At 39.1% G+C, this 25,983-nt stretch overlaps 1 protein-coding gene across 10 annotated transcripts in view; it reads left to right on the top strand.

Moving 5' to 3' along the window:
• The window catches only part of LOC132406918 (uncharacterized), a 128,701-nt gene that overhangs the window by 64,966 nt on the left and 37,752 nt on the right, over window positions 1-25,983 (top strand). For 3 of the 10 annotated variants that reach the window (XM_059993050.1, XM_059993049.1, XM_059993047.1), the window contains exons 2-3: window positions 6,807-6,982; window positions 21,946-22,108. The exons of 1 other annotated variant lie outside the window; for it this stretch is intronic. In XM_059993050.1, the coding sequence (XP_059849033.1) occupies window positions 6,903-6,982; window positions 21,946-22,108 (243 nt within the window). In that variant the 5' untranslated portion in view covers window positions 6,807-6,902. Of the gene's footprint in view, window positions 1-6,806; window positions 6,983-10,346; window positions 10,428-18,383; window positions 18,590-21,894; window positions 25,803-25,983 lie in introns of those variants that run through there. 6 more of the 10 variants (XR_009516306.1, XR_009516304.1, XR_009516305.1 and 3 more) reach the window with 6 other exon arrangements.

Raw genomic sequence — 25,983 nt, 5'->3', positions numbered from 1 at the left:
AAGCAATTGTAAATAATGAAAAATATGAGAGCATTTATGATGAGCAGAGGTGTCAGTGGATCTTTTCTTCAATGTCGAAGGAGAAGATATGAAGACTATCAGTATAGTACCATTTCTAAACTTCATTGTCATAAGAGTTACATCTGTAACCAGACCGACAAATTATTCTGGTCACAAGAGTGTTTGCTTGCAATGAATGAAATTACATCATAATTACAAGGAAATAGTTATTATAAATCAATCATTGATATGCTGTTATCCAACCTGCTTTGATTCAGTAAAGGTTAAAAATAGATGAAAACATTTTGCATCCTGCTAGACTGACTTAAAATTTATAGTTGTTTGGTTGTCGGGAAACAGAAATATTAGTTAGGATATACTGGCTTAACTTGTTTTCAATTAACTAAATAGTAGATGACTTCCTTAAGAGCAAGCATTTTGTATCAATTTATTCTTGTACTGTTCCCTTATTTAATGAGTATTTTAGTGGGCCTGCAATTTAAAGGTGGAATATCAATTCCACATTGATGTAATTGTCGTTTGAAAGGATCATCAAAGCAAAGGAAAGTGTTGGTAGAAGATAATGTCAAATCTGTTAAAGTGCTTAGAAGATGAAAAATGATGCCAGACATATTTTTGATAGTCTAGTTATTATCTCATAAATTTAAAGTCTCTTCTCGGCAAGAACAGAAGCTGTGTGTTTGCTAGGAAAACACAACGGTCTTGTACAGCTAAAATGCCCCACACACTTAAAGGTGAATCATCACGCAGTTTTGATTGTTACCTCAATGAACTTTCATTTGACTTTGTCAGTTGCAATAAGTTCTTCAAAATAGCACTTTCAGATAATCTCAGGTTCTGATTAAGATTTCAAAAGCTTATTAAAATGCTGCAAAATATTTGTATAATGGTTATTCATAAATATTTGCATTTAGTGTCATAGAGTTATTTAGCACAGAAAATAGGGTCTTCGGTTCAAGTGATTCCTATCTAAAGTAGTCCTATTTGCCCACATTTCAGAATCAAAAATCATATCTATTATCACTGTTGCATGCTGTGAAAATTGTTGTTTTGTGGCAGCAATATAGTGAAAGGCATAAAAATTACTAGGTTGCAAAAATAAATAAGTAATACAAAAGAAAACTATCAAGGTAGTATTCATTGACTGTTCAAAAATCTGATGGTGGAGGGGAAGAAGCTGTAATAAAGCATTGAGTGTGGGTCTTCAGACTCCTGTATCTCCTCCCTGATGGTAGTAACAAGAAGAGAGCATGTCCTAGATGGCGAGGGTCCTTAATGAGGGATGCTGCCGTCTTGAGGTATTTAATCCACATCGCTTTAAAACTTTTTGTTATCCATGTACCCATCCAATTGCCTTCTAAATTTGTTTTATTTTTAATCAATTTTTGTTGTTGTGCCTGTATTTAAAAATTTGTTAAGTAATCTAGGAAATAAGCTAAAACCAAAACTGGAGAGTGAGAAAAAAATAACACAAAACATTTGATGGAGTGTATATGGTTATTCTTAGGATATGGTTATAGCGATAGGTTAGTCTTGGAATACAGTACTTGAATATTACGGTTTAAATGCTTGTTTTGGGATGCTGGTTGTAAGTATTGTCACTTTTGGATACAAGATTACACTCAATGGCCACCTTGTTAATGCAAATATCTAATCAGCCAATCATGTGGCAGCAACTCAATGCATAAGAGCATGCAGACATGGTCAAGAGGTTCAGTTGTTGTTCACAACAAACATCAGAATGGGAAGAAATGTGACTTTGACCATGGAATGTTTGTTGGTGCGAGATGGGTTGGTTTGAGCATCTCACAAACGACCAATCTTCTGGGATTTTCATGTACAAGTCTCTAGAGTTTACAGGTAGTAGTGTGAAAAACAAAAAAAACATCCAGTGAGTGACAGTTCTGAGGGCAAGAACACCTTGTTAATGAGAGAGGTCAGAGGAGAATGGCCAAACTGATTCAAGCTGACAGGAAGGTCACAGTAACTCAAATAACCATACTTTACAATGGGGGTGTGCAGAAGAGCATCTCTGAATGCACAACACGTCAAACCTTGAAGTGGATAGGCCATAGCAGCAGAAAACCACACTGGGTTTCACTTCCATCAGCTAAGAACCCGAAACTGGGGTTATAGTGGGTACAGGCTTACGAAAACTGGACAGTTGAAGATTGGAAAATTGTTCCCCGATCTGATGAATCTGTGGATCCATCCTGTTTTGTGCCGGTTCAGGCTGCTGCTGGTGGTGTAATGGTGTAGGAAATATTTTCTTGGCACATATTAGGCCCCTTAATACCAATTGAGCATCATTTAAATGCCACAGCCTACCTGAACTGAACAATCCTGAGCTTTGTCAAATGTCATTATTGTACTCTGAAGGAATTTCAACTGCTTTGCATTGTGTTTTCTAATACCCAATGGCAGCTCAAGATGGAGGCAGGTTGTTCTGGTTCTGAGACGCCAAGGATACCTTGCCATTGGATCCACTGAAGACTCTCCAAAGATGTTTCATTTACATCTTTGTTGGTGGTGATGAGAATGAGCCACTGGAAGAAGAGGTTGCATGTTAGTTGCAGGTTAAGGGATGAAGGCAGTTGAAGCACATTTAGTTGATCTTACACTTATGTGTCTCCTTTCAACTTTATCCCTCATAACAAGTCTTTCAGCATCTGTGGGATGAGAAGCAGAGTTAACATTTTAGGTTGACAATCCTTCAATAGAAATGGAAAAGGTGTTAAAAGAAGTTAGTTGTAAGACAGAGCCGATTTTCCTAGGGGAAGGATTGATAGGACAAAGATGCCTTTGATAGCTTGAGGCTAACATGGCCAAGTGATCCCACTGTTTATCAAACATCTGGTTGATAGAAGGCAGATAGAGAGAGAAAACAAATGAAGGAAGATGTCATTTGTGAAACGCAGGTTAGACTTATTGCTGGAAATGGTCAATAGTGCAGTAAGTGTCTGTGGCGTAAGAAACATTGAATTATTATTACTGGTGGATTATTTTGTAGCAAAATTGACCAATCCTGATACAAACAGAAATGACAAATTATCTAAGTCCTAAAGGTTGTGAGGTGCACAGCTGAGGACGAAGCACTGTTCTTCAAGCACATACAGTGTCAGTTCTTATTGAAAGAATGCTGAAAGCTACCAACAAATCAAAACGGAAGTGAGATGGAGAATGAAAGTGACGGAACTGGAAATCCTGTGACTGAATGGAGGTGTTCCACAAAATGATCATCCAATCTATGTTTGTTGCTCCAGTGAACAGGATACCAAATTATGAGCAGTAAGTAAGATGCACAGGATAGGAGGAAGTGCTCATTCATCTGGAAGGACTGCCTGGATCTCTGGGTGGTGGGAAAGAATGAGGAAATTGGCATGTTAGTCTATAAATCTTTCTGATAAGATTTTGAACCAAGGTTGATCTGTCCCCTTGGGGGATGTAAATAATCACAAAATTTTAAAACAGATCAGATTACCCTCTACACATTCCTAACCAATATACATTTAAATACTTGTAATGGGAAGTCCCAAGAAAAGAGAAATGGTTAGTGGAGGTGGAGAACCAGGAATAAACAAAAGGATGAGTGTTGGAATACTGAAAAGGGAAGGACAGAATAATATATTTCAAGATTCAGAATTGTTTACTGCCATTTCTGGTACACAAGTGTAAAAGGGAAAGAAATAATTGTTACTCCAGATCCAATGCAGCACAAGAAGAAACACAATAAGATGAGGATCACAATAAAAATAAAACCACAATAAATATAAATACCTAAGATAGCTTGTATAGCTTGATTGTATGTCCATAAAGTGACGCTAGACATAGGAGTGTCTGTACATAAGGTCACTGACAGGAAACAATAAAGTAGAGTGGGTTAGTGGGTGGATCAACCTTACTGCTTGGAGAAAGTAACTGTTTTTGGCCTGGTAGTCCTGGCATAGATGCTACATAGCCTCCTCACTGATGGGAGTGGGACAAACAGGTCCCACCATGAGTACTGTGGATGGGATCCTTCATAATGTTACTGGCCTTCTTCCAGCACCTTTCAGTATGTATGTCCTTAATGGGGGGCAGGCCACTGCTGGTGATGCATTGTGCAGACCATGAACTATGGTCATGGTCTACAAAGAATTCTTTAAGGGTCACATGTTAATAAGGAGCCAAACTCCTTCTCTATAACACATTCAACAGCATCAAAATCCACTTCAATTCAAGCTGGACTTTCTCTCTAGCCCGGTTTCTCTCTACTCAAGCAAAGTTGTTGCTGTACCTTTAACATTCTCCCTCTCCATAGCAGTCATAGAGTTCAATCCTTGTATACATTTGAGCAAAGCTAAGAGACAGTCACCCTTACCTGGGATCTTCACAGCTTTCTCTTCCATAGACACCTATTGAATTTGCCTTCAATGGTGGAAACCAACAGATTGTTGTAATGTGCATGTAATTCACCGTGTCCTTCGAGGAGGGAAACCTGCCATTACTACCTGGTCTGGCCTACCTGTGACTCTAGGCCCATCAATATGGCAAATCCTTGGTTGTCTCCTTTGTTCAAGAATGCTGTAAAAACCATGATATGCTCATCTTGTGAATGAATGCACCAGCAGAGAACCTAACCAACTGCTTAACTGGAGCACCTGGAGTATGACAGTATTTCTTGAGAAAGAATGAGATGCTCTTAATTGACATCATTCATGAGCATGGCTTGTTCCATCTGTGAAGACCATGGAAGATAAAAGCAAGAACAGAAATTAATCCTGGCAACATAGCAATTTTGCCAATCACCATCGTCCATGGTTCAGGAAGTTACAGACCAGCTTTGAAAGGGGCTTCAACTTGCAAATAAATAATGAGGAGTTTTGACTGAGAAAAAAATTATATAGACAGGTTTATATGTTGAAGGGATTGGTGTTGAATTGGAATAACAGGCTAAAGAATTGGATGTTAAAATGAACTAGTTTTCATACAGAAATATATTAAACTTTAAAACATGATCTGAAGGGCTGGTGGAATCAAAATCCAATTATGTGTCCAGGAGGTGCTAATTCATGGGGTTAGGTAGCAAAAGTAGAAATGAGGCATTAAATTATACAGCCCCTTCAGAGTGTTGCTATGGGCCTGGTGGACCAAATGGTGTTCTTGTAAAATATTTTGTGTAAAGAGGCATGATTGAAGGTGATCATTAAATGACTACTAAAACTAGTTACTGATACTTTAAACTGGACAAGAGAATGTCTTTAAATTAGAGTTTCTTTGTTTTTCTTTCCCTAAATAGCTGGATAATTGTTTCCTCAAAGGCAATCTATTAATGCATAGGATGGTGATGTTTCACATAGAGGTTCCTGGGAGCTGGCTGATAAATGAAGCTAAAATTTTTTTTAATGGAATATGGAAAAATATTAAAATAAATCTGGCAGGAGATCAGTCATTCTGAGCAAGAATTAAACAATTCATTCCACAAAAAGCTTTCTCTCTTTATTTGCTACAAACTGCTATTGGCAATATATACTTTAAGCTAGTGAACATTGGATGGTATTATTCAATAGGAAGAGCTCATTCATTCTATGTAACAAATGTTTTATTATCCTTTTGTTACTAGGGCAATATGTCCCTTTGAAGCTGTAAGGCACAAGTATTGCTTCCCCATGGGTTATCATACAAACCTCTAGATCAATGTAGATCTGAAATCAGAAGTCATTTTCACAACCTAAAACACTGTGTATATTGAAAATCTGTAATAATAACAGAATAGCCAATATTTCTGCTACATGAAGTTCTATATGTCCCTAAATATCTTCCTCTGCAGCCGGTCAAGGATCTCGATAAACTTTCTGTAAAATGGTATCTAGAAATATAGTCAATATTCTGCCCCGAAGGTCTAATTAACAAAAGAATTTAACTCAAGTTCCTCAAATTTCTTCCATTGTTATCCATTGCCCTTCCTTTCAAAGCCAAATGCAAGTGTTTTTTTCTACAGTGATATAACTACTAAATTTAAAGTACATAAGGGTAAATGGGAAAGTGGAAATGCTAATTGCATTAGATGTTGGGAGCATAAATTCAACAGACCAGCCCACACCTGTGGAGAGAAAAGCAGCACAAACAGTTCAGATCAATGATCTTTCACGAGAAGGAGGAATTGCCTTGACTTCAAATAATTGCCTGGATTTTTAAGGTAGTCATGATAACACTGGAATTTCTGGGTAAATGGTGGTGATGCTTGTTATCACTGGTTTGCAAGATTGGCAACAATTTAAGTATTTCTGCACATTCATGTGGGAGTGATAATATCTGAAAGTTTCTGCCAGCCATTTGCTGTGGGAGATCAACTTTGATAAGGTAGAGAAACAACCTAACTGTCCAGCATTTAAGGCTAGACCTTGTCAGATCATTCAGCATCATAGCTTAGGCGATGCAGGGCTCCATTTCCATTTGTTTTCATGGAAGGGGACAACTTGTGAGATGCTTAAGTAAAAGTCTGGTAATTAAAAAAGTTACTTTCAGGTGGGTTATTAATTTAAGCTTTGAGGTTTACACCTGATAACATATTTGTTTCTTAAAGATCTTTTTAAAACTTCGAAGTTTGTAAACACTTTGAGATTTTGAAAAAAGATTTTAAACATTTAACCATTGTTTTTAGAAGTTTTCAAATATTTTTGCATATCCAAGACATAATATATTGAATAATTCATATCTTTAAGAATTCCAGTTATATCTGGAGTTGTGACCAATCTGACTGTTACATTTTTCTCAATTTCTCAACGTACTTTCGCAAACACAAGAAAATCTGCAGGTGCTGGAAATCCAAAGCAACATGCACGAGGTGCTGGAGGAACTCAGCAGGCCAGGCAGCGTCTATAGAAAAGAGTAATCAGTCGATGTTTCATGCTGGGTCCCTTCGTCAGGAGTTGTCACAGCATTTTCCACAAGTGCCCATTGGTAGAACACAAAAATTAAGGTAACTTTCATTAATTGAAGTACTTTCCCACTTTGCACACAATCCACAGGTTTACTCTTTGTTTTTCACTCTTCTGGATAGATCATGAAACCATGTATTTCACTTCTTTTACGTTTGTTTTTCATCCTGAGTGTGATTCTGGAAATGTTTTAGCCTGTGATTTGCAGTTTGGAGACTGTTTGGGTGTTTCTGCGCTCTGCAGTCTCCGAGAGGATTCCAGGAGGCAGAGGCAAAGTGTGTGGACCTCATGGTGAGAAGCCACGGGACGGGGCATAAGCCTGTGTTCAACTCCATATCACCGATTAAAGGTTCCGTTTTTGGCCAATTAAAGTGACGAGGGAGATTGAAACATTGAGGCGAATGAGGAAGGTGAGCACTGGCTGCTTGCCTTTTAATCGATGGTGGGATCACTCTGCTGACGGAGAGGGGAGACTGCCTTTTGATTAGTGGTGGGGTCATTCCGCTGTCAGAAAGGGGAAACTGCCTTTTGATCGATGGTGGGATCGCTCTGCTACCAGAGAGGGGAGACTGCCTTTTGATCGATGGTGGAATTGCTCTGCGACTGGAGAGGGGAGACTGCCTTTTGATTGGTGGTGGGGTCATTCCGCTGTCAGAAAGGGGAAACTGCCTTTTAATCGATGGTGGGATCACTCTGCTGCCAGAGAGGGAAGGGCCTGCAACTATGTCCGGAGAATGTTACCCAAGTTTTCTGCATTTTGGATATGGACTTGGACTAGACATTTTTCAGTATTATAGTTTTTTTTTATATACTGTGTTTTTCACCCGATCTTCCTCACTTTTTGCGTGCAGAGGAGGGGGATTTGCGGGTTGATGTTTGTGTTCTGTTTTTGTTGAGTTTTTTTTGTGTGGGGAGGAAGGATTTGGCAGTTGGAAGATCGTGCTGCTGTTCTTTTCTTTCTTGGTTTTGTGGCTATCTGGAAAAGAAGAATTTCAGAGTTGTGTACTTTGATAATAACCTTTGAAGTTTTGAGATAGGGCCAGGCCTGCTGAAAATTTGCAGCAGTTTTGATTATTAATTTACACAAGGTGTTTTCTGTAAATAGGAAGTTTTATGTAATAATAATCCTTCAGTACCTTTCTCCTTTTGGAATGGATTAACGCAGATAATGGCACTGAATTGTTTATGTGGAAATATGTTTCAGTTTTATTTAGGGCAATTTCCTGAAAGCTCCTTCCATTTCTTTATAACAGCCAGAATGTTAGCAAAAGCACAGATTCAGCCAAACTGAGTAAATGAAGGGGTTAGTGATAGAGGTTCTTTGGGAAATGGCCTCTTAGAGGGAAATGTAGTACAAAAGTAGTATCAAGACATTCAGCTAAACACAATGAATATACAAGGACTGTAGAAGGAAGGTCAGTAAAAATAATTCTGGTAAACTACTGCAAGGAATAGTTGTTAATACAATGTATTGATTTGTTAATTGATAACATCTCTATAAAACAATCAGCTGGTGGCGTAATGGCATCAGCGCTGGACTTCGGGGTGAGAGGTCCAGAGTTTGAATCTGGCCAGCTCCCTTGCACGCTCTCCATCCGTGTCTGGGTTGAGTGTCGAGATAGCGACTTGACCTTGTAAAAAAAAAGCCTGGAGAGGGATGGGCTCTGCCAGGTTTCAGATGTCCAAGACACACTGTACGATGAACAATCACCAAAAAGATTGGTGCAAAAAGCTTGTTATGAAGACAAACACACACACACACACACACACACACACACACACACACTCTCCCCCCTACCTACCTACCTCTATAAGTAAACGTACCCATAAGTTTGAAAGTGTCTTGAATCAGATAAAGACCTGTCGCTAATTTATGGCTACAGTTCTCTGCAGGACTGGTGGATTTAACTTTTCAAGTCAGAGCTAGTCAGCTAGATGATAAATACATGCATGCATGTTTTGATGAATAGAAAATGTTTAAAATTTTGTGGTTGTTAAGCAGAAGGAACATGGAAATATAGTGATATAAACTGTACCTTTGTTTTTGGCTTTTCTGAATGGGTGACTACTGAACCTTAAAATGGGTCATATTTTGCAACTTCACTAAATTCTTAGAAACATATTAATGTAAGATTTCTTTGGATATTTAAGTGAATGTATCACTACAGGTGTAGCACTTGTTCCACTTCCAAGGATAAGTCCCAGGAGTGTGATCAGTGGGGAGGGTAGACTGGACAAGGGAGTAACATGGGGAGGGATCCCTGCAGAATGCAGAAAGTGGGGGGGGAGGGAAAGTTATGCTTGGTGATGGGATCCCGCTGGAGATAGCGGAAGTTACAGCGAATTATGTGCTGGAAGTGGAGGCTGATGGGGTGGTAGGTGAGGTCAAGAGCAACCCCATCCCTGGTGGGGTGGCGGAAGGATGGGGTGAGGGCAAACATGCATGAAATGGAAGAGGTACAGTTGAGGACAGCATTGATAGTGGAGGAGGGAAGCCCCTTTCTTTGAAGAAGGTGGATATCTCCTTCATTCTGGAATGAAAAGGTCCTCCTGGGTTCCGGTGATGTCATTGTCGAGAATGGCAGCTTAAAGGCCTTACTGAAGTCCATGTATACAACATCCACTGCCTTCCCTTCATCCACTTTCCTGGTAACTTCCTTGAAAAACTCTAATAGATTGGTTAAACATGACCTACCATGCACAAAGCCTTGCTGACTTTTTCTAATAAGTCCCTGTCTATCCAAATATTTGTAGATCCTATCTCTTAGTATTCCTTCCAATAATTTACCTACTACCGATGTCAAACTTACCGGCCTATAATTTCCCGGCTTACTTTTTGAGCCTTTTTTAAACAACAGAACTACATGAGCTATCCTCCAATCCTCCGGCACCTGACCCGTGGATATTGACATTTAAAATATTTCTGCCAGGGCCCCTGCAATTTCTCAACATTCAAGCTTCTCAACCTTTTTAAAGTTAGTCAAACCTTATGGCTCTTCTGGGGGGGGGTGGCGGTGAGGGCTGTCTTTGGAAAACTCCCAGTCTCTTCCTGATATATTTCTCTCAGCCTCCTCCCGTCTCCTGCCATCTCGATTCTCGCAGTATTTCCCAAGCAGAGCGAGATAATTCCTCTGCCAGGTTTTCCCTCGGTTTGATCATGCTGACGGGCAACCCTCTGACCTTCATGTTCGTAGTCACCTCTTCCACTGTCTGATACAGTTGGATCCCATTTTGATAAAACCCTATATGTTTAGTAGGCTACGGAGTTTGAAATCTAATCCTTTCTTGCTTTAGTATTCGCTTTACTTCAGAGTTTTCTTTACATTTCTGCAGGACTGCAGGGGGGGATAATCTTGGTCGAAATATATTAATTTATCGTCTAAAAACACCCTCTTCTTACCCCAGGCCCTTCGTAGAATCTCCGCCTTGGCACTGTATCGAAGGAATTTAATTATTATTGAGCGTGGCTTATCTGCTCTAAATCAGGTAGGTTTTGGGACAAGCGCACGATGCGCTCTCTCAATTTCCAGCTCCATAGTTGAGGAAAGCTCCAGTGTGTCCCACAGCAACTTTCCGACAAACTCCGTCATAGACAAGCCCTCCTCTCCTTTGGGAACATTGTATATTCTGATATTTTTCTGCCGTGATCTTCCCTCCAGGTCAAGCAGTTTACCTTCTTGTTGATTTAATATTTTTATCATCTTACATAGTATCCATTCCATGTTTTGAATGCGATCTTCCACCTTCTCAATTCAAGTCTCTGCCACCGCTATTTTTTGATAGACGTTGGCGAGCTCTGACTTAATATCATGTAGCTGCTGTTTTATATCTTTCTGGAACTCCCTTATCTCTTTCAAAATTTCGATCATATTCGCTGCTTTGCCTATACGAGGCCCGACGTCTGCCTCGCTAGCACATGGTCGGGTAGGTGAGCCGCTCACTGTACTCCTCTTGGCCGCAGGCTCCGCAGTGTCTCTTTTTTAATTTCCATTCTTTTTCCCCATTCTTGCCCCTCTTATCAGTTCAAATACTTTTGAAAAATACTATATTTGATGGGTTAACTGTGCTTAATATGCATTTTTCCGGAGGAGCTAGTTAGTTAGGAAGATTCAGTCGCCAGGTATACATGGAGAGGTGGCAAATTGGATTAGACATTGGCTCAATGGGAGAAGCCAGAGAGTGGTCGTGGAGGATTGCTACTCTGAGTGGAGGCCTGTGACTAGTGGTGTGCCACAGGGATCAGTGCTGGGTCCATTGTTATTTGTCATCTATATCAATGATCTGGATGATAATGTGTCAAATTGGATCAGCAAATTTGCTGATGATACAAAGATTGGTGGTGTAGTGGACAGTGAGGAAGGTTATCAAAATTTGCACAGGGATTCGGATCAGTTGGAGGAATGGGCTGAAAAATAGCAGATAGAGTTTAATGCGGACAAGTATGAGGTATTGCACTTTGGAAGGTCAAACCAAGGTAGAACATACAAGGTAAATGGTAGGACACTGAGGAGTGCAATAGAACAGAGGGATCTGAGAGTACAGATACATAATTCCCTAAAAGTGGCTTCACAAGTAGATAGGGTTGTAAAGAAAGCTTTTGGTACATTGGCCTTTATAAATCAAAGTATTGAGTATAAGAGTTGGAATGTAATGGTGAGGTTGTTTAAGACAATGGTGAGACCGAATTTGGAGTATTGTGTGCAGTTTTGGTCACCTAATTTCAGGAAAGATATTAATAAGGTTGAAAGAGTGCAGAAAAGGTTTACAAGGATGTTGCTGGGACTTGAGAAACTGAGTTACAGAGAAAGGTTAAATAGGTTAGGACTTTATTCCCTGGAGCATAGGAAAATGAGGGGTGATTTGATAGAGGTGTATACAATTATGATGGGTATAGATAGAGTGAATGCACGCAGGCTTTTTCCACTGAGGCCAGGGGAGAAAAAAAACAGAGGTCATGGGTTAGGGGTGAAGGGGGAAAAGTATAAAGGGAACATTAGGGGGGCTTCTTCACGCAGCGAGTGGTGGGAGTGTGGAATGAGCTGCCAGATGAAGTGGTGAACGTGGGCTCACTTTTGACTTTTAAGAAAAACTTGGACAGGTATATGGATGAGAGGGGTTTGGAGGGATATGGCCCAGATGCAGCTCAGTGGGACTAGTCAGAAAAATGGTTCAGCACAGCCAAGAAGGGCCAAAAGGCCTGTTTCTGTGCTGTAATGTTCTATGGTTCTAAACAGAAGCAAAAGTAGATGGTGATATACCTATCTCGAGAAATACTTATTATAATATGGATTTTATATTACTTAGTTGTTATTCTTTATTTGCTCACTTACTCCTTTTTCCCCCACCAAAATGAGAATATATATATATATGTGCATATATGTCTATGTATGTAATATATACGTGTGTGTGTGTGTATGTGTGCATGTATATATGTGTATATATAGGAGGAGTACACAGGGAAATCTTTTCTGTGTAATGGATTTGTTCACTGACTTTTATCAATACTGCAATGGGGGCCGTCAAGTCACAAGTAGGAGGGGTTACCCCCCACAGCTAGACATTTCCTCTAGCTCAATGCAGGGTCATCTACCAGAGACCTCATCCTTGGAAGCACATATTCATTGCCATTTTTGTTATTATTTGCATTTCTTGGTTCTTATTTGTTCAGGGAGTAGATCGATTAAGTTTTCTTCTGCTAATTTCAATGATACATTAACAGATAAATACAGATGGCTAAGGACAAAGTAAAATTAATTTCTTTTAATGTCAATGGGCTATTAAATCCAATCAAACGTAATAGAATTTTATCCAAAATGAAAAAAAGAACAAGCCCATGTAGTTTATTTACAGGAAACTCATTTACGTAATAATGAGCATAGAAAACTAAAGAGAATAGGCTTCACTAATTTGTTTTTCTCCTCATATAAATCAGGACATAGGAGAGGAGTTGTTATTCTTATCTCAAGTAAACTAAATTTTGAAAAAGTATTTGAAATGGGAGATAAAGAGGGCAGATATATTCTGGTAAGGGGGAATATAGACAGAAATTCAGTTATATATAACTACATATATATAGTTGAATATATATGCACCCCCGGGAAGTGATATTGGTTTCTTTCAGAAAATTACTGATATCATGGTAGCGGAAACAGAAGGTCTCCTGATATGTTGGGGAGACTTAAATTTACAATTACAACTAAACTTAGACTCTTCCAATAGAAAAACCTATGAAACAAAATGCTTACATAAGAAAGTTAATACACTTTTTGAGGATGTTGGTTTAATTGATATATGGAAGGACTTTTTCCCCAAGAGAAGGGATTATACTCATTACTCTGCTCCCCATTCTGTATATATAACCATGTAACCATATATACATTTCATAACATTTGGAAAAGACAAAGACAAAATAAACACCTGTGGAATTGGGACAATAGATGTAAGTGACCATGCACCTATATATTTATCTGTTGATTTTAACCTACAACCAAAGAATACTATTTGGAAACTAAATTCAAGTCTACTCAATGATCTGTACTTTAAGGAACAAATTAAAAATGAAATTGGTCTCTACTTAGAATTTAATGATAATGGAGAGGTTTCACCTCCCATTTTATGGGATACTCTGAAGGCTGTTTTAAGAGGGAAAATAATAGCGATATCTTCATATAAGAAAAAAATAAAGAATAAAACATTAGAGGAATTACAAAATAGGCTGAAGAAGCTAGAGAAAAAACACAAATTGAATTTGGCTCAGGATACATTAGGGGAAATTTTAAAAATTAGGAATGAAATTAATAGTTTGGCTACGCAAGTAATCAGGAAAAATTTAATGTTTCTGAAACAGAGACATTATGAAAGTGGATCAAAGTCTATGAAAATACTGCTGTGGAAACTGAGAAAAAAAGATAGCAGAAAATACAATTCATAGAATTAGGGACCCAAGAACGAAAATGATAAAAAAAAAGCTAAGTGAAATTCAAGAAGCTTTTGAGGTATTTTACAAAACTCTATATTCCAAAGTTCCAGGGGGAAGCATAATCCAAATTGACACCTTTTTGAATTCTCTACAGTTACCCACTTTAAGCGAAGAGCAAAATAGAACGATGACTGCTGACATAAGAGAAGTTGAATTAAAAGCTGCAATTAGTAGGCTTAAATTAAGCAAGTCACCAGGATCAGATAGGTATACGGCAGTGTGGTACAAAGAATTTAAAAATGAGTTAATTCCTGTTTTACTCCCCACACTGAACTGGATTCTAAAAAAGGCACAAGTGCCACCCAGTTGGAAGGAAGCGATAATCTCAGCTATACCAAAAGGCGGCAAGGATAAAATGGAATGTGGGTCATTTAGACCAATATCCGTTCTTAATGTAGATTATAGGTTATTTACCTCCATCATTGCCAAACAATTAGAGGAATTTCTATCCATGCTGATACGTAACGATCAGCCAGGTTTTATACGACAATGCCAAACATAAGACAATATATGAAGGACACTACACATTATGGATCATATACAAAAAAATAAAATCGAAGCAATACTGATAAGAATGGACCCTGAAAAGGCATTTGATTCGGTTAATTGGAATTTTCTTTACAGAGTTTTACATAGATTTGGTTTCCAAGACACAATTATTAAAACTATACAGACACTATATGACAACCCTACTGCTAGGATTAAAATCAATGGATATTTATTAAATAGTCTTACCCTAGGAAGGGGCACGAGACAGGGTTGTGCATGGTCACTGCTACTCTTCGCATTATATCTGAAACCATTAACTCAATACATCAGACAAAATGAAGATATCAGGAGAATTACTATTAAAGGGACAAGCATAAATTGGCTTGTTACGCAGACGACATTTTGATCTATCTAGGGCAACCAACTTACTCTTTACCTAAATTGATGCAATCCTTTGAACAATATGGTCAATTATCAGGATACAAGATCAACATAGATAAAACCCAATTACTTTCATATTACTCCACCAAGAGAAATTGAAAGTAGATATCCCTGGGCATGGCATTCAGAGTCTTTCAAATATTTGGGCATCATTATGCCAAAAGGTTTCGCAAAATTATCAGAATGTAATTATCAGCCTTTATATAAAAAATTAAGATATGGCAAGATGGAACCTGATTCCTTTTTTCAGTCTCAGTTCAAAGATAGAGTCTATTAAAATGAATATACTGCCCAAGCTGTTATATCTCTTTCAGACGCTACCAATAGAGATTAATCAAAATCAATTCAATGAATGGAACAAGATGTTATCAAGGTATATTTGGCAGGGTAAAAGGCCTAGAGTTCGTCTGAAAACTTGGCAATTAGCAAGAGAAAAGGGGGGGGGGATGGGGCCTACCTTCTCTTAGAGATTATTACTTTGCAGCACAGTTGAGAGCTGTGATGGGTTGGTTCAACCCAACATGTGACGTTCAATGGAAAAACATTGAGGAGCAGGTACTTCCCATCCCCATACAAGCAATTTTGGCTGATAACAACCTGCAAAGGTACATAAATACTATTGATAACCCATGGGTGAAATTGACTCTTAAAATATGGAAAACTACTATAAAAGAATATAATCTAGAGGGAGATACTGCAATTCTTAAATGGTGTGCATATGACTCGGATTTTACACCAAATAAATTGGATGTTAGATTTAAGGACTGGACAGCTAAAGTAATAACAGTTCTTTGCAACATAATGAAAGAAGGAACACTGTTCAGTTTTGAAATGCTTAAAGAGAAACACTTAATAGAAAAACAAGATTTTTATCGGTATTTACAGATGCGACAATATGTTAATAAGATGCTTAAAAATAAAATCAAGGCAAGTACATGCTTGATAGAGCTATTTAGAAAAACATATAATTCAGATAACGGTAGTAGAATCATTTCAAGCATGTATAAGGGGTTGTCAAATCTTAAAACACATTCGACTTCATACATTAAAAAATGGGAGAAGGAAGGAGGAATAATTATATTTGAGGAAGAATGGATAATAATATGGAGGTATTAATGGAAGTGTACCAGTTCACAGAAATGGAGTTTGGATGGAAAAACTTGATAAGATATTTTATTACACCCTCTCAGAAATCCCATTATGATAGTAACCTCCCTGTTTGCTGGAGAAATTGTGGAAATCAAAATGCAAATCATCATCATATTTTTTTGGACTGCCCTGTTATCAACGACTATTGGAGGGGGATACACAATGCCCTACGAGACATTTTTAAATGTGAAATACCCTTAGAGAGTAAGACCATATATTTTGGATATATACCTCAAGAATGGTTGAAAAGAGGTAAATATTTAATGAATATACTGTTGGTGGCTGGTAAACAGACTCTTACTAGGAAATGGTTATCACAGGAGAGCCCAACTTTAAATGCATGGATGGAAATTACAATGGACATTTACAAAATGGAGAAGATAACAGCATCTGTTAATCATAAGCTGGAACAATTTGATTCATACTGGGAAAAATGGTTTAACTACATAATGCCTCATAGGCCTGATTTTATTCTCACAAATCAATGAATATGTTGTAAAAAAATCACTCCCTACTTGTACACAGTTTTTTCCTTTTGCTTGTTTTTTCTCTCCACTCTTTTCTATAAGTGTATACCTCAGCTAAATACTATGTGGAGATTTGTGACATATATGATATATATGTACAATGTCTGAAATACATCTTATGGAAATGTTTGCTTGATGATGAGCTTCAATAAAAACAATAAATTACAAAAAAAAAGGTCCTCCTAACAGCAGATGTGGTGGAGACCATAAGACAATAAGGCATAGCAGCAGAATTAGGCTCTCTGGCCCATCGAGTCTGCTCTACCATTCAATCATGGCTGATCCTTTTTTTCCTATCTCCTCCTCATCCCCAGTTCCCAGCCTTTTCCCCATAACTTTTGATGCCATGTCCAACCAAGAACCTATCAATCTCTGCCTTAAATACACTCAACGACCTGGCCTCCACAGCTGTTTGTGGCAATAAATTCCACAAATTCACCACCCTTTGGCTAAAGAATTTTTTCTGCATCTCTGTTTTGAAAGGGTACCTCTCTATCCTGAGGCTGTGTCCTCTTGTCCTAGACTCACTCACCATGGGAAACATTCTTTCCACATCTACTTTGCCTAGGCCTTTCAAAATTTGAATGGTTTCAATGAGATCACTCCCCCCTCCTTCTGAATTCCAGAGAATTCAGACCCAAAGTCATCAAACGTTTCTTTTATGATAACCCTTTCATTTATGGAATCATTCTTGTGAACGTCCTCTGGACCCTCTCCAATGCCAGCACATTTTCTCTAAGATACTGTTCACAGTACTCAAGGTGAGGCCTCACCAGTGCCTTATAAAGCCTCAACATCACATCCTTGTTCTTATATTTTAGACCTCTTGTAGTGAATGCTAACATGGCATTTGCCTTCCTCACCACTGACTCAACCTGCAAGTTAACATTTAGGGTGTTCTGCACAAGGACTCCCAAGTCCCTCTGCATCTCAGATTCCTGAATTTTATCCCCGTTTAGAAAATAGTCCGCACATTTATTTCTACAACCAAAGTGCCTGACCATGCATTTCCCAACATTGTATTTCATTTGTCACTTTCTTGCTCATTCCCCTAATCTGTCTAGGTCCTTTTGCATCCTACCTGTTTCCTGAACACTACCTGCCCCTCCACCAATCTTCATATCATCTGCAAACTTTGCAACAAAACCATCTCTTCCATCATCTAAATCATTAATATACAGCATAAAAAGTAGTGTTCCCAACACTGACATCTGTGGAATACCACTAATCACTGGCAACCAACCAGAAAAAGATCATTTTATTCCCACTAACCGCCTCTTACCAATCAGCCAATGTTCTAACCATGCCAGTAACTTTCTTGTAATGCCATGGGCTCTTAACTTGGTAAACAGCCTCATGTGTAGCACATTGTCAAAGGCATTCTGAAAGTACAAATGTACAACATCCACTGCATCTGCTTTATCTATCCTACTTGTAATCTCAAAAAATTCAAACAGGTTAGTCAGACAGGATTTTCCCTGAAGGAAACCATGTTGACTTTGTACTATCTTGTCCTGTGTCACCAAGTACTCATCACCTCATCCTTAACAATTGACTCTAACATCTTACCAACCACTGAGGTCAGGCTAACTGTTCTATAATTTACTTTCTGCCGCCTTCCTCCTTAATTAAAGAGCGGAGTAGCATATGCAATCTTCCAGTCCTCCGACACCATGCCAGGGTCCAATGATTTTTGAAAGGTCATTTCTAAGGCCACCACAATCTCCAATGCTACGTCTTTCAGAACCATAGGGTGCAGTTCATCTGATCTGGATGACTTATGTACCTTTAGGTCTATTAGCTTTTTGAGGTCCTTCTTTCTTGTAACAGTAACTGCACCCACTTCTCTTCTTTCAGACACTACAACATCAGGCACACTGAGACAGAGGAGCTGAGAGAAGGGGATGGTATTTTTATAAGCGCAGAATGGACAGCACAGAAGTCTGGTGATTTTTATTTAGACCAGATATTTTTACCTTGTTCATTGGAAGCTGTGCGTTTCTTCATTTCAACACGCTGTCGGTCAACAGATGCATTTGGAACTGTACCATAGATCTCAAGAGGTAACACAAGCCATGGTTTCAGATGTAATAAAGAAAGTCCTTTACTCCAGAATTTATTGAACTCTAAAGAGATAAAATTAAGAGACTTCTTTTTGAAACTTCCTCAAAAAGTCTAGTAGATAACCAGCCAATTAAATGTCAATTTTGAAATAAGCTTAATGTGAGTTATCTGATCTCAGCTTGAATTAATCACTGGGTAGACAATTAGTCCCCAGCTACTTCTGGACGATCCAGAATGATAACGCAAACCCCAGCTGCAAGTTACTTCAATGTTCGATGGACTACTGATCCAGAGTTTAAACTCCTGGATGAAGAATTTGGAATTAAATTAAGTACAGGAGGACACCTGGTATTATGAATTTTTATTGCAGTTTATTAGTTAAGACAGGAAAATATTTTTTAAAAAGATTTTGATATTTCTTCAAGAAGTCACTGAGAATCAGTTCATTACTCTAAATTTAACTAAAGTCTCTAATTCAGGGGTTCCCAAACTGGGGTCCATGGATCCCTTGCTTAATGGTATAGGTCCATGGCATAAGAATGGTTGGGAATTCCTGCTCTAAGCAAATACTGTATATAAAATGCTGAACATATTAATACTGCTTATGTTAATCCTTACATTTACAGTTCTAATCACATTATGAGACACTGATGTCAGGATATTATCTGGCTGAAATGCAAAATGAAATCAGTAAATTCTACTGTGGGTATAGGTTTGTGAACTCTGCAATACCTGCTTATCAGTTTCATACAACTTTTGATGGTTGATTTTGGCATGTTCACTTGATGATTGTAATAGAGAATAAAAGCATGTTCATTAGTAACATACAAGATATTGGAAGAACTCAGAGGGAAGAAAATGGATAGTGGATGATTTGGATCAATGCCCTTCATGTGGACTGTAAGGAAGTTGGGAGACATGCAATATAAAAAAGGTGAACTGAGTGTTAGAACAAGCATTGTCTAGGTAAAGAGGGGTTATGAGGAGGAGAGAGGAAAGGCCAGAATGGGAACAGTTTACCTGAAATTGGAGTATTCAGTGTTCATGCTGTCAGTTTGTAGACTACCCAGGCAGAATGTGAAGTGCTGTTCCTCTAGTTTCTGTTTAGCATCATCCTGGCAGTGAAAGAAGCTGAGGACAGGCACATCGGCATGACATCGGGGAGGAGAATTAAAATGGCTAACGAATGGGAGCTCCAGGAGGCAATGGTGGACGGAGTGCCTCACCTAGCTTGTGCAATGATGTACCCAGTTCTCCCTGCACTCACCCAGTCCCCCATCACCCTCTTCCTTTTCTCTCTTCCACCCATTCCACCAGCCTGTCACGCAGGCATTCGTTTTACTGGGTCCCCTCCGCCACTGGTTCCATCTGCTTATCTCTCACATGACCTCATCCTCCATGTTTCTCTCTATCATCTTCAGACCGTTGTTGCCTCCAGCTGTCACTTCTCAGCTCCTGGTGCTATTTCTACTTGGCCCTCCTCTACCTACATATTACCCTTCCCTACCTGGATCCACCTGTCACTTAAATGCTCTTGATCCACCCCATTCCTTCACAGGCTGGCTTCTCTCTGCCTTGGCATGTTTTTTCTATTTCCCCTTCTAGATGATGCTTGACTCACTGAGTTCCTGCAGCATCTTGTTTTTTCCTGCAGTTTCCAGCATCTGCAGTCTCTTGTGCCTTCACCGGTATTATGGAAACGTTTACATCTACCTGGACAAAGTATGGGCTTTGATTTAACATTTTAGCTGAAAGAAAATAGCTCTGACAACCCAGACTCAGTGGTGCCGAGTTCTGGATGGAGCTGAAATGTGGGGTGCTAAGAGCATTTGTCAAACCTAATGTGAAAGCCTTTCACCTTTATGTAGTTGCTTAGGATCATTATTTCTGATATTCCAGGCTCATTTTCCTTCTGGCTGTTTTAGTGGTAGCAGGAGACCATGGCGATAATTGGTCACTCCACTGCTTAAGCACAGAGACAGGGAACAGTGTGAGTGATGGGTTTACTAACCGGTTATAGAAGAGGAGAATCAAAGGGAATGGGACGTTTGCATTAAATACCACCACATATTTTACGGGATAATGAAATAAAATCTAGTTAACAAGTTGTTTATTTGTATATTATCCCTGGAATTTTGTGTATTAATACATGTGAATGACATTAACTTTTCAAACAGGAGCATAGGTTCTAAATATATAAATTGTTCTGGCTTGGTGGCATGATATGGTAGCTATTGCTTGTATACGTTAAGTTGGCTGTTAGGTTAATTAATCATAACATAAAAACAGTCTGTCCCTTTAAGCACAATTTATTTTCCAAAAAAGAGCTTTCTCCCCCTCCCCCCCATCCCCAAAATAACTTAACTAGCCATGGTTGATCATAGACTGTGTGGTTGATCATTTAAAAATAAAGTACACTGTACACCAGCTTTTAATTCCCAGCTGGAGATAAACATTTGGAAAAATGATCAAACAAACATTGTTCTATTCAACCCATGGTCCAAGCACTAAGACGTTATTCAATTATGCAGAGAAACAAATTCCTCTGTATTTTGGCATTTTTGTTTCTCATGTGATGTGCTCCTCACTATGTAACTTTTATTCATGTGATTACAGTGAATATTTAGGTCTAGAATTTACAGACACCCAGTTACCAAGGATTGCCAAGCTTCTCTGGTGCTTTACATTACATCATGTTGCAGGAGAGAATGAAAGAAAAGGAATTGCATTTCATTACTGGTAGTTCACAGGAGGGCAGAAAGTATGGTTACTAATGCATGACTCTGATGAGTATCACACAGAAGAAAGTAAGGACAAGTACAGTAACGGTCAAACTAGAGGAAGAGCACCTCATATTCTGCCCAGGGAGTCTAAAACCCAATAGCATGAATATTCTTCTCTGCCCCTTTCTCTCTTCTCCTAGTCTACCCAATTGCTCCTGCATTCACCCAACACCCCATACCTCCAATCTGTTATTACCTAGTCCCTTTTCCCTCCTCCTTATACACTTCCCAGTGTCCATGCCACCTCCCTTATTTGGTTCTATGATCCTCTACCTTTTTTTTCCTATCAAATTCCATTGTTTGCAATCCTTTGTTGCCTCCAATTATCACCTCCCAGCCTCTGTTGCCATTTCCACCCTTCCCACCTCCATCTGCCAATCATCCCTCTTCACCTGGATCCACCTATCACCTCTCCCCAGCCATTCCTGTCCCCACTGTCTCCCTTCTCCTATTCGTGCTGGTTATTTCATCTCTATTTCAGTCAAGATGAAAAACATCAACTATTAATTTTCTCTCTACAGATGCTACCTGACTTGCTCAGTTCCTCCAGCATTTTATTTCATTTGTTCCAGAATTCCAGCATCCGTACACTTCAGTGTCTGCACAATGAATGCCCTGCTTTACTGGTGGGCTAGGCACAAACCCGTGTCAATCATGGGGAAGGAAGGATACTGGCAACAGTATGGTAAAGGACTCTGTGTCGAGCCCGGAGTCCATCCTTTCAGCACGGAAAAGGTACTGAACTCCACGTGCACACTTGTGGACACAATTGTGATGAGGTGGGTGACAGCTAAAGTTGGAGCTTCTATAGCAGCACTAGCAGCTACCGAACAAAAGGAGAAGTATAAGCTGTGGATTGTAGTTTTCACAACAGTATGTGCTGAGGATTGCTGAGGTACCACCCAAAAGACAAGCAAAATGGCTTATGTCCTCCACTGACCCCACCCCACCCCCAATTCCTGGACACAAGCTCATCCTGTTCTGGCTCCTTTTCATCTTTTATTGCTGCTATTTTACATATTTATACCACTGCTTGTTTTATTATAATAATGCCAGTAACATTCTTACAGTAACTGTCTTAGATAAACATGTACCACACACTTTGCCAGCCTGCCAGACTTCAGACCATCGCACCCAGGGACTTGTGCTGCTAGTAAGTTCATGATTAACACACAAGAAGACTGTTTAAGAGTGGAATGAAGTTGTCCTTGAAGCTGGTGGTTTGTGTTTTCAAGCTTCTGTATTTTCTGCCCAGTGAAAGGAGAGAGAAGAGGGAATGTCTGGGGTGAGAGGGGTCTTTGATGATGCTGGCTGCCTTTGCAAGGCAGTGAGAAGTGTAGACAGAGCCCGTGGAGGGTGGCCGGTTTTTATGATGGACTAATCCGTGTCCACAACTCTCTTATACTGGAGTCAGGAGCTGCGAGTGAGAGCAGAAACTTATAAAAAGGAAAGTTGTTTTGTTTCTTGGTCGTTTCACTTTTGGAGTTGGGAGCCAAGAGTGAGAGTGGAAGGATTTAAACTAGATTGCCACAGGAGCAAGTCAAGGGATAAAGCAATACCCTCTCAGAGTAAATGTAATTATCAGGATAGCTGGGGCACAGCAAAAGGAGGCAAAGGAATACTCAGAGAGCATCAGTCTAGAGGGGCTGTATTGCAGACACCCTGCCCCATAGTCACTGGGAACTTGGAGTGTAGGGAATACCTGTGGATCGAGAAACCAGTAAATTGTTTTGGGTCAGGGACCTTTTCTCAATCACAAGGACAGATCTGGAGTCACACAAAAGCCAGATTTCAAGCTTGAGGATAATCTAAATGCATCACCTTTGCTTACTTTGGAGTGGAGAATGCTGACAGGCGTCTGATTAAGGTATAGAAAATCATAAGGATACCAGCTTCTTCCCCACCAGATAGTTCAATCAACCTGAAAAACTCCAGCACAGCTTTGTACAATATTTCTTTTCTCCCCTCACTTGAACTAATGTTGTTATGCTTATTTTAGCTAATTTTATCATGTAAGTAATGTATCATTTATATTGGATGCAGAGGAGGTTTACCAGGATGCTGCCTGGTTTGGAGGGCATATGAGGAGAGGGTAGACAAGTTGGGGGTGGTTTGTCTGCAGCAGCAGAGCCAAAGGGGAGATCCGATGGAAGTTTATAAACTTATGCAAGGCATAGAGGAGACAGCCAACATCATTCTTCCAGGAATGACATGTCCATTGATGGAGGGTCTGTATTTAAGACGAGGGAGAAAGTACAAAGGTGATGTGGAAGGCAAGCTTATTACCTGGAGAATGGAGGGAGCCTGAAGTACGTTGGCAGAGGTGGTGGTAGAGGCAGATAACATAAGAGACTCTAAGATAGGCACAGGAATATGCAGAGAAAGGAGCAATATGGTCAATGTGCAGGGATGAAGGATTAGATTAACGCAGTCATTAGTTTCATCTGTTCAGCACAACAACATGATCTGAACAGCCCGTCCTGTACGGTACTGTTTATGTTCTATGTTAAATCTAAGTTAACTTGTGTTAAGTTTGTAATGTACTGTGCCTTCTTAACCTCTTTATCTACCTATATTGCTCGTTCTCAGGGGTCCTTGGGGATGTGCACCATGGTCTCTATTTTCTTAGGGTTCAACTACACGTAGTGAATATCAAAGCAAAATACAAACTACTGGAGGAACTCGGTGAATACCATGGCCTTAACATCCTCCAAAAATCATCCTCCCAAAACGCAATGCCTCACTTGTTTTTCTAGACTAAATTTCCACCAGCCCCATCTTTGCCCATTTTTCTAACCAAACAATATTCTGTATCTGAGAAATATTGTCCTCGCAATCAACAATACCAGCAATCTTCAGGTCACCTGTGAACTTACGAACTACTCCTGCGTCAAGTCCTTGATCATCCCTAATGCTTCTTGAACTGAACATACCAACCACCATAGGTCATCTTTGTTTTTAACTCCCTCTTAACTGATCCAACCCATCCCAGGTTACTTCCAAACCATCCTTCCTGACTGTCCCCGTTTGATTACACTTTTGTATGTAAATCTGCAAACATGTTGCAAGATGTATTTAAATTTTAGCTTACTGAGGATTGTTTGAGAGCTGTGATTCCTGTTACTTGTTATTACCTCCCTTATCTTCACATGTAAACAAAAAGCAGATAGTTATTTTAAAGAACGGAAATGTTCTCTCCATTGAGGCCTTTAGAACTTTGCAAATGTGTGTTGTTTACCAAGAACAGGTTTGGTTCTGTAGATTGTCACCCAAGGTCAAACAACTGAGCAATGGCAAAGTCTTCCCAAAATCTACATTTCAACAGTCCATCTGGTTAAGAAGTGTGACGACAGTTCAAACTCCATACGTAATCCTAGGCCATCAATAGTCAGCACTTTCAGGAAAGAAGTTCAGGAATTAGGGACAGAGTAAAGGAAAATGGATGGTTTGTACATTATCTTTGAAATTCATCTTTGTTTAAGGAGCTTAAATATGTTGCCTTTCTGTATATGTTTACAAACATCTTGTGTGGAAATTATAAGGCAATTTGAAGAAACTAACAGAATTCCATTCTTTAGGAATAATTGCATTTGCACCTTGGAGATTTTATTTTTGCATATGACTAATGCGAAAATGAAAAATGTTATATAAATCTATCAGAGTACATTTGTCGTACAAAATTATGTTCAAAATTCTTTACAGACCCTGCAAAATGCATACCATTCACTGATGTAACAAATTATGCCATTCATACCTAGGATTTAAGGAGGTTTTCGTGCCACAAGGAAAAATAAATTTAAGTTTTAAGTACTATTAAAGTCATATGACGCCTCGGACTATCATAAGCAACAAAAACCTCATTGTCGAAAAAGGATAAAAATACTGGATACATTGGCACAAATATTTCTGAATTTACTGCTGATAATCATGATGCATGGAAAGGAAAAACATGAAATATTGTTAAGCTATTTTAAACATGGAATTTTAAGGAATTTTCATTCTGAATATACATGAAACATGAATGTAAATTAGAAGGAAGCAATTAGATGTTAAACTTAATGTATTCCATCAACAAGACGTTCATTCCACTAAGTTAAATTAAAATTGCCCATTATATCGGTCTTGTATCTCCTGAAGAATAATAAAAATATACCTTTTACCTGACTTCTTACAAAAACTGGGTGACTCAAAGTTAATAGTGAGAGAGATCAGTGGGGTTTACTAATCAATAAAAATTAATTACATTTCACATCCCCCTAGACCATTGTGGTGAACTACATATACCTGTCTGGACACGCCCCCTGCTGACTGCTCCTGTGGCTCCCATATACTCCTGTATAAAGGCGATTGAGGTCTGAGCCCGGCCTCTCAGTCTCCAGGATGTAGTATGGTGGTCAACCACTGCTTGTTCCTTCTTCCAGTCAATAAAAGCCGATATCTCGCCTTTACGTCTCAGAGTGAGTTATTGATGGTGCATCAACCATGTGGATTTGCTGGGATTACAGGATTTGCCATGAAATAGGATATTATTAACTGCAGGCCCCACATATTCATCCTGCCCTATACTGGAAATGATGGTCATCTTAGAATTTACAAAAATTGGGGTGACA

The sequence above is a fragment of the Hypanus sabinus genome, chromosome 17, assembly GCF_030144855.1.
Source record: "Hypanus sabinus isolate sHypSab1 chromosome 17, sHypSab1.hap1, whole genome shotgun sequence".
NCBI classification, from domain to species: domain Eukaryota; kingdom Metazoa; phylum Chordata; class Chondrichthyes; order Myliobatiformes; family Dasyatidae; genus Hypanus; species Hypanus sabinus.
Note: the sequence above shows the minus strand (reverse complement) of the source record. Positions and strands in the feature narration are given on the sequence as shown.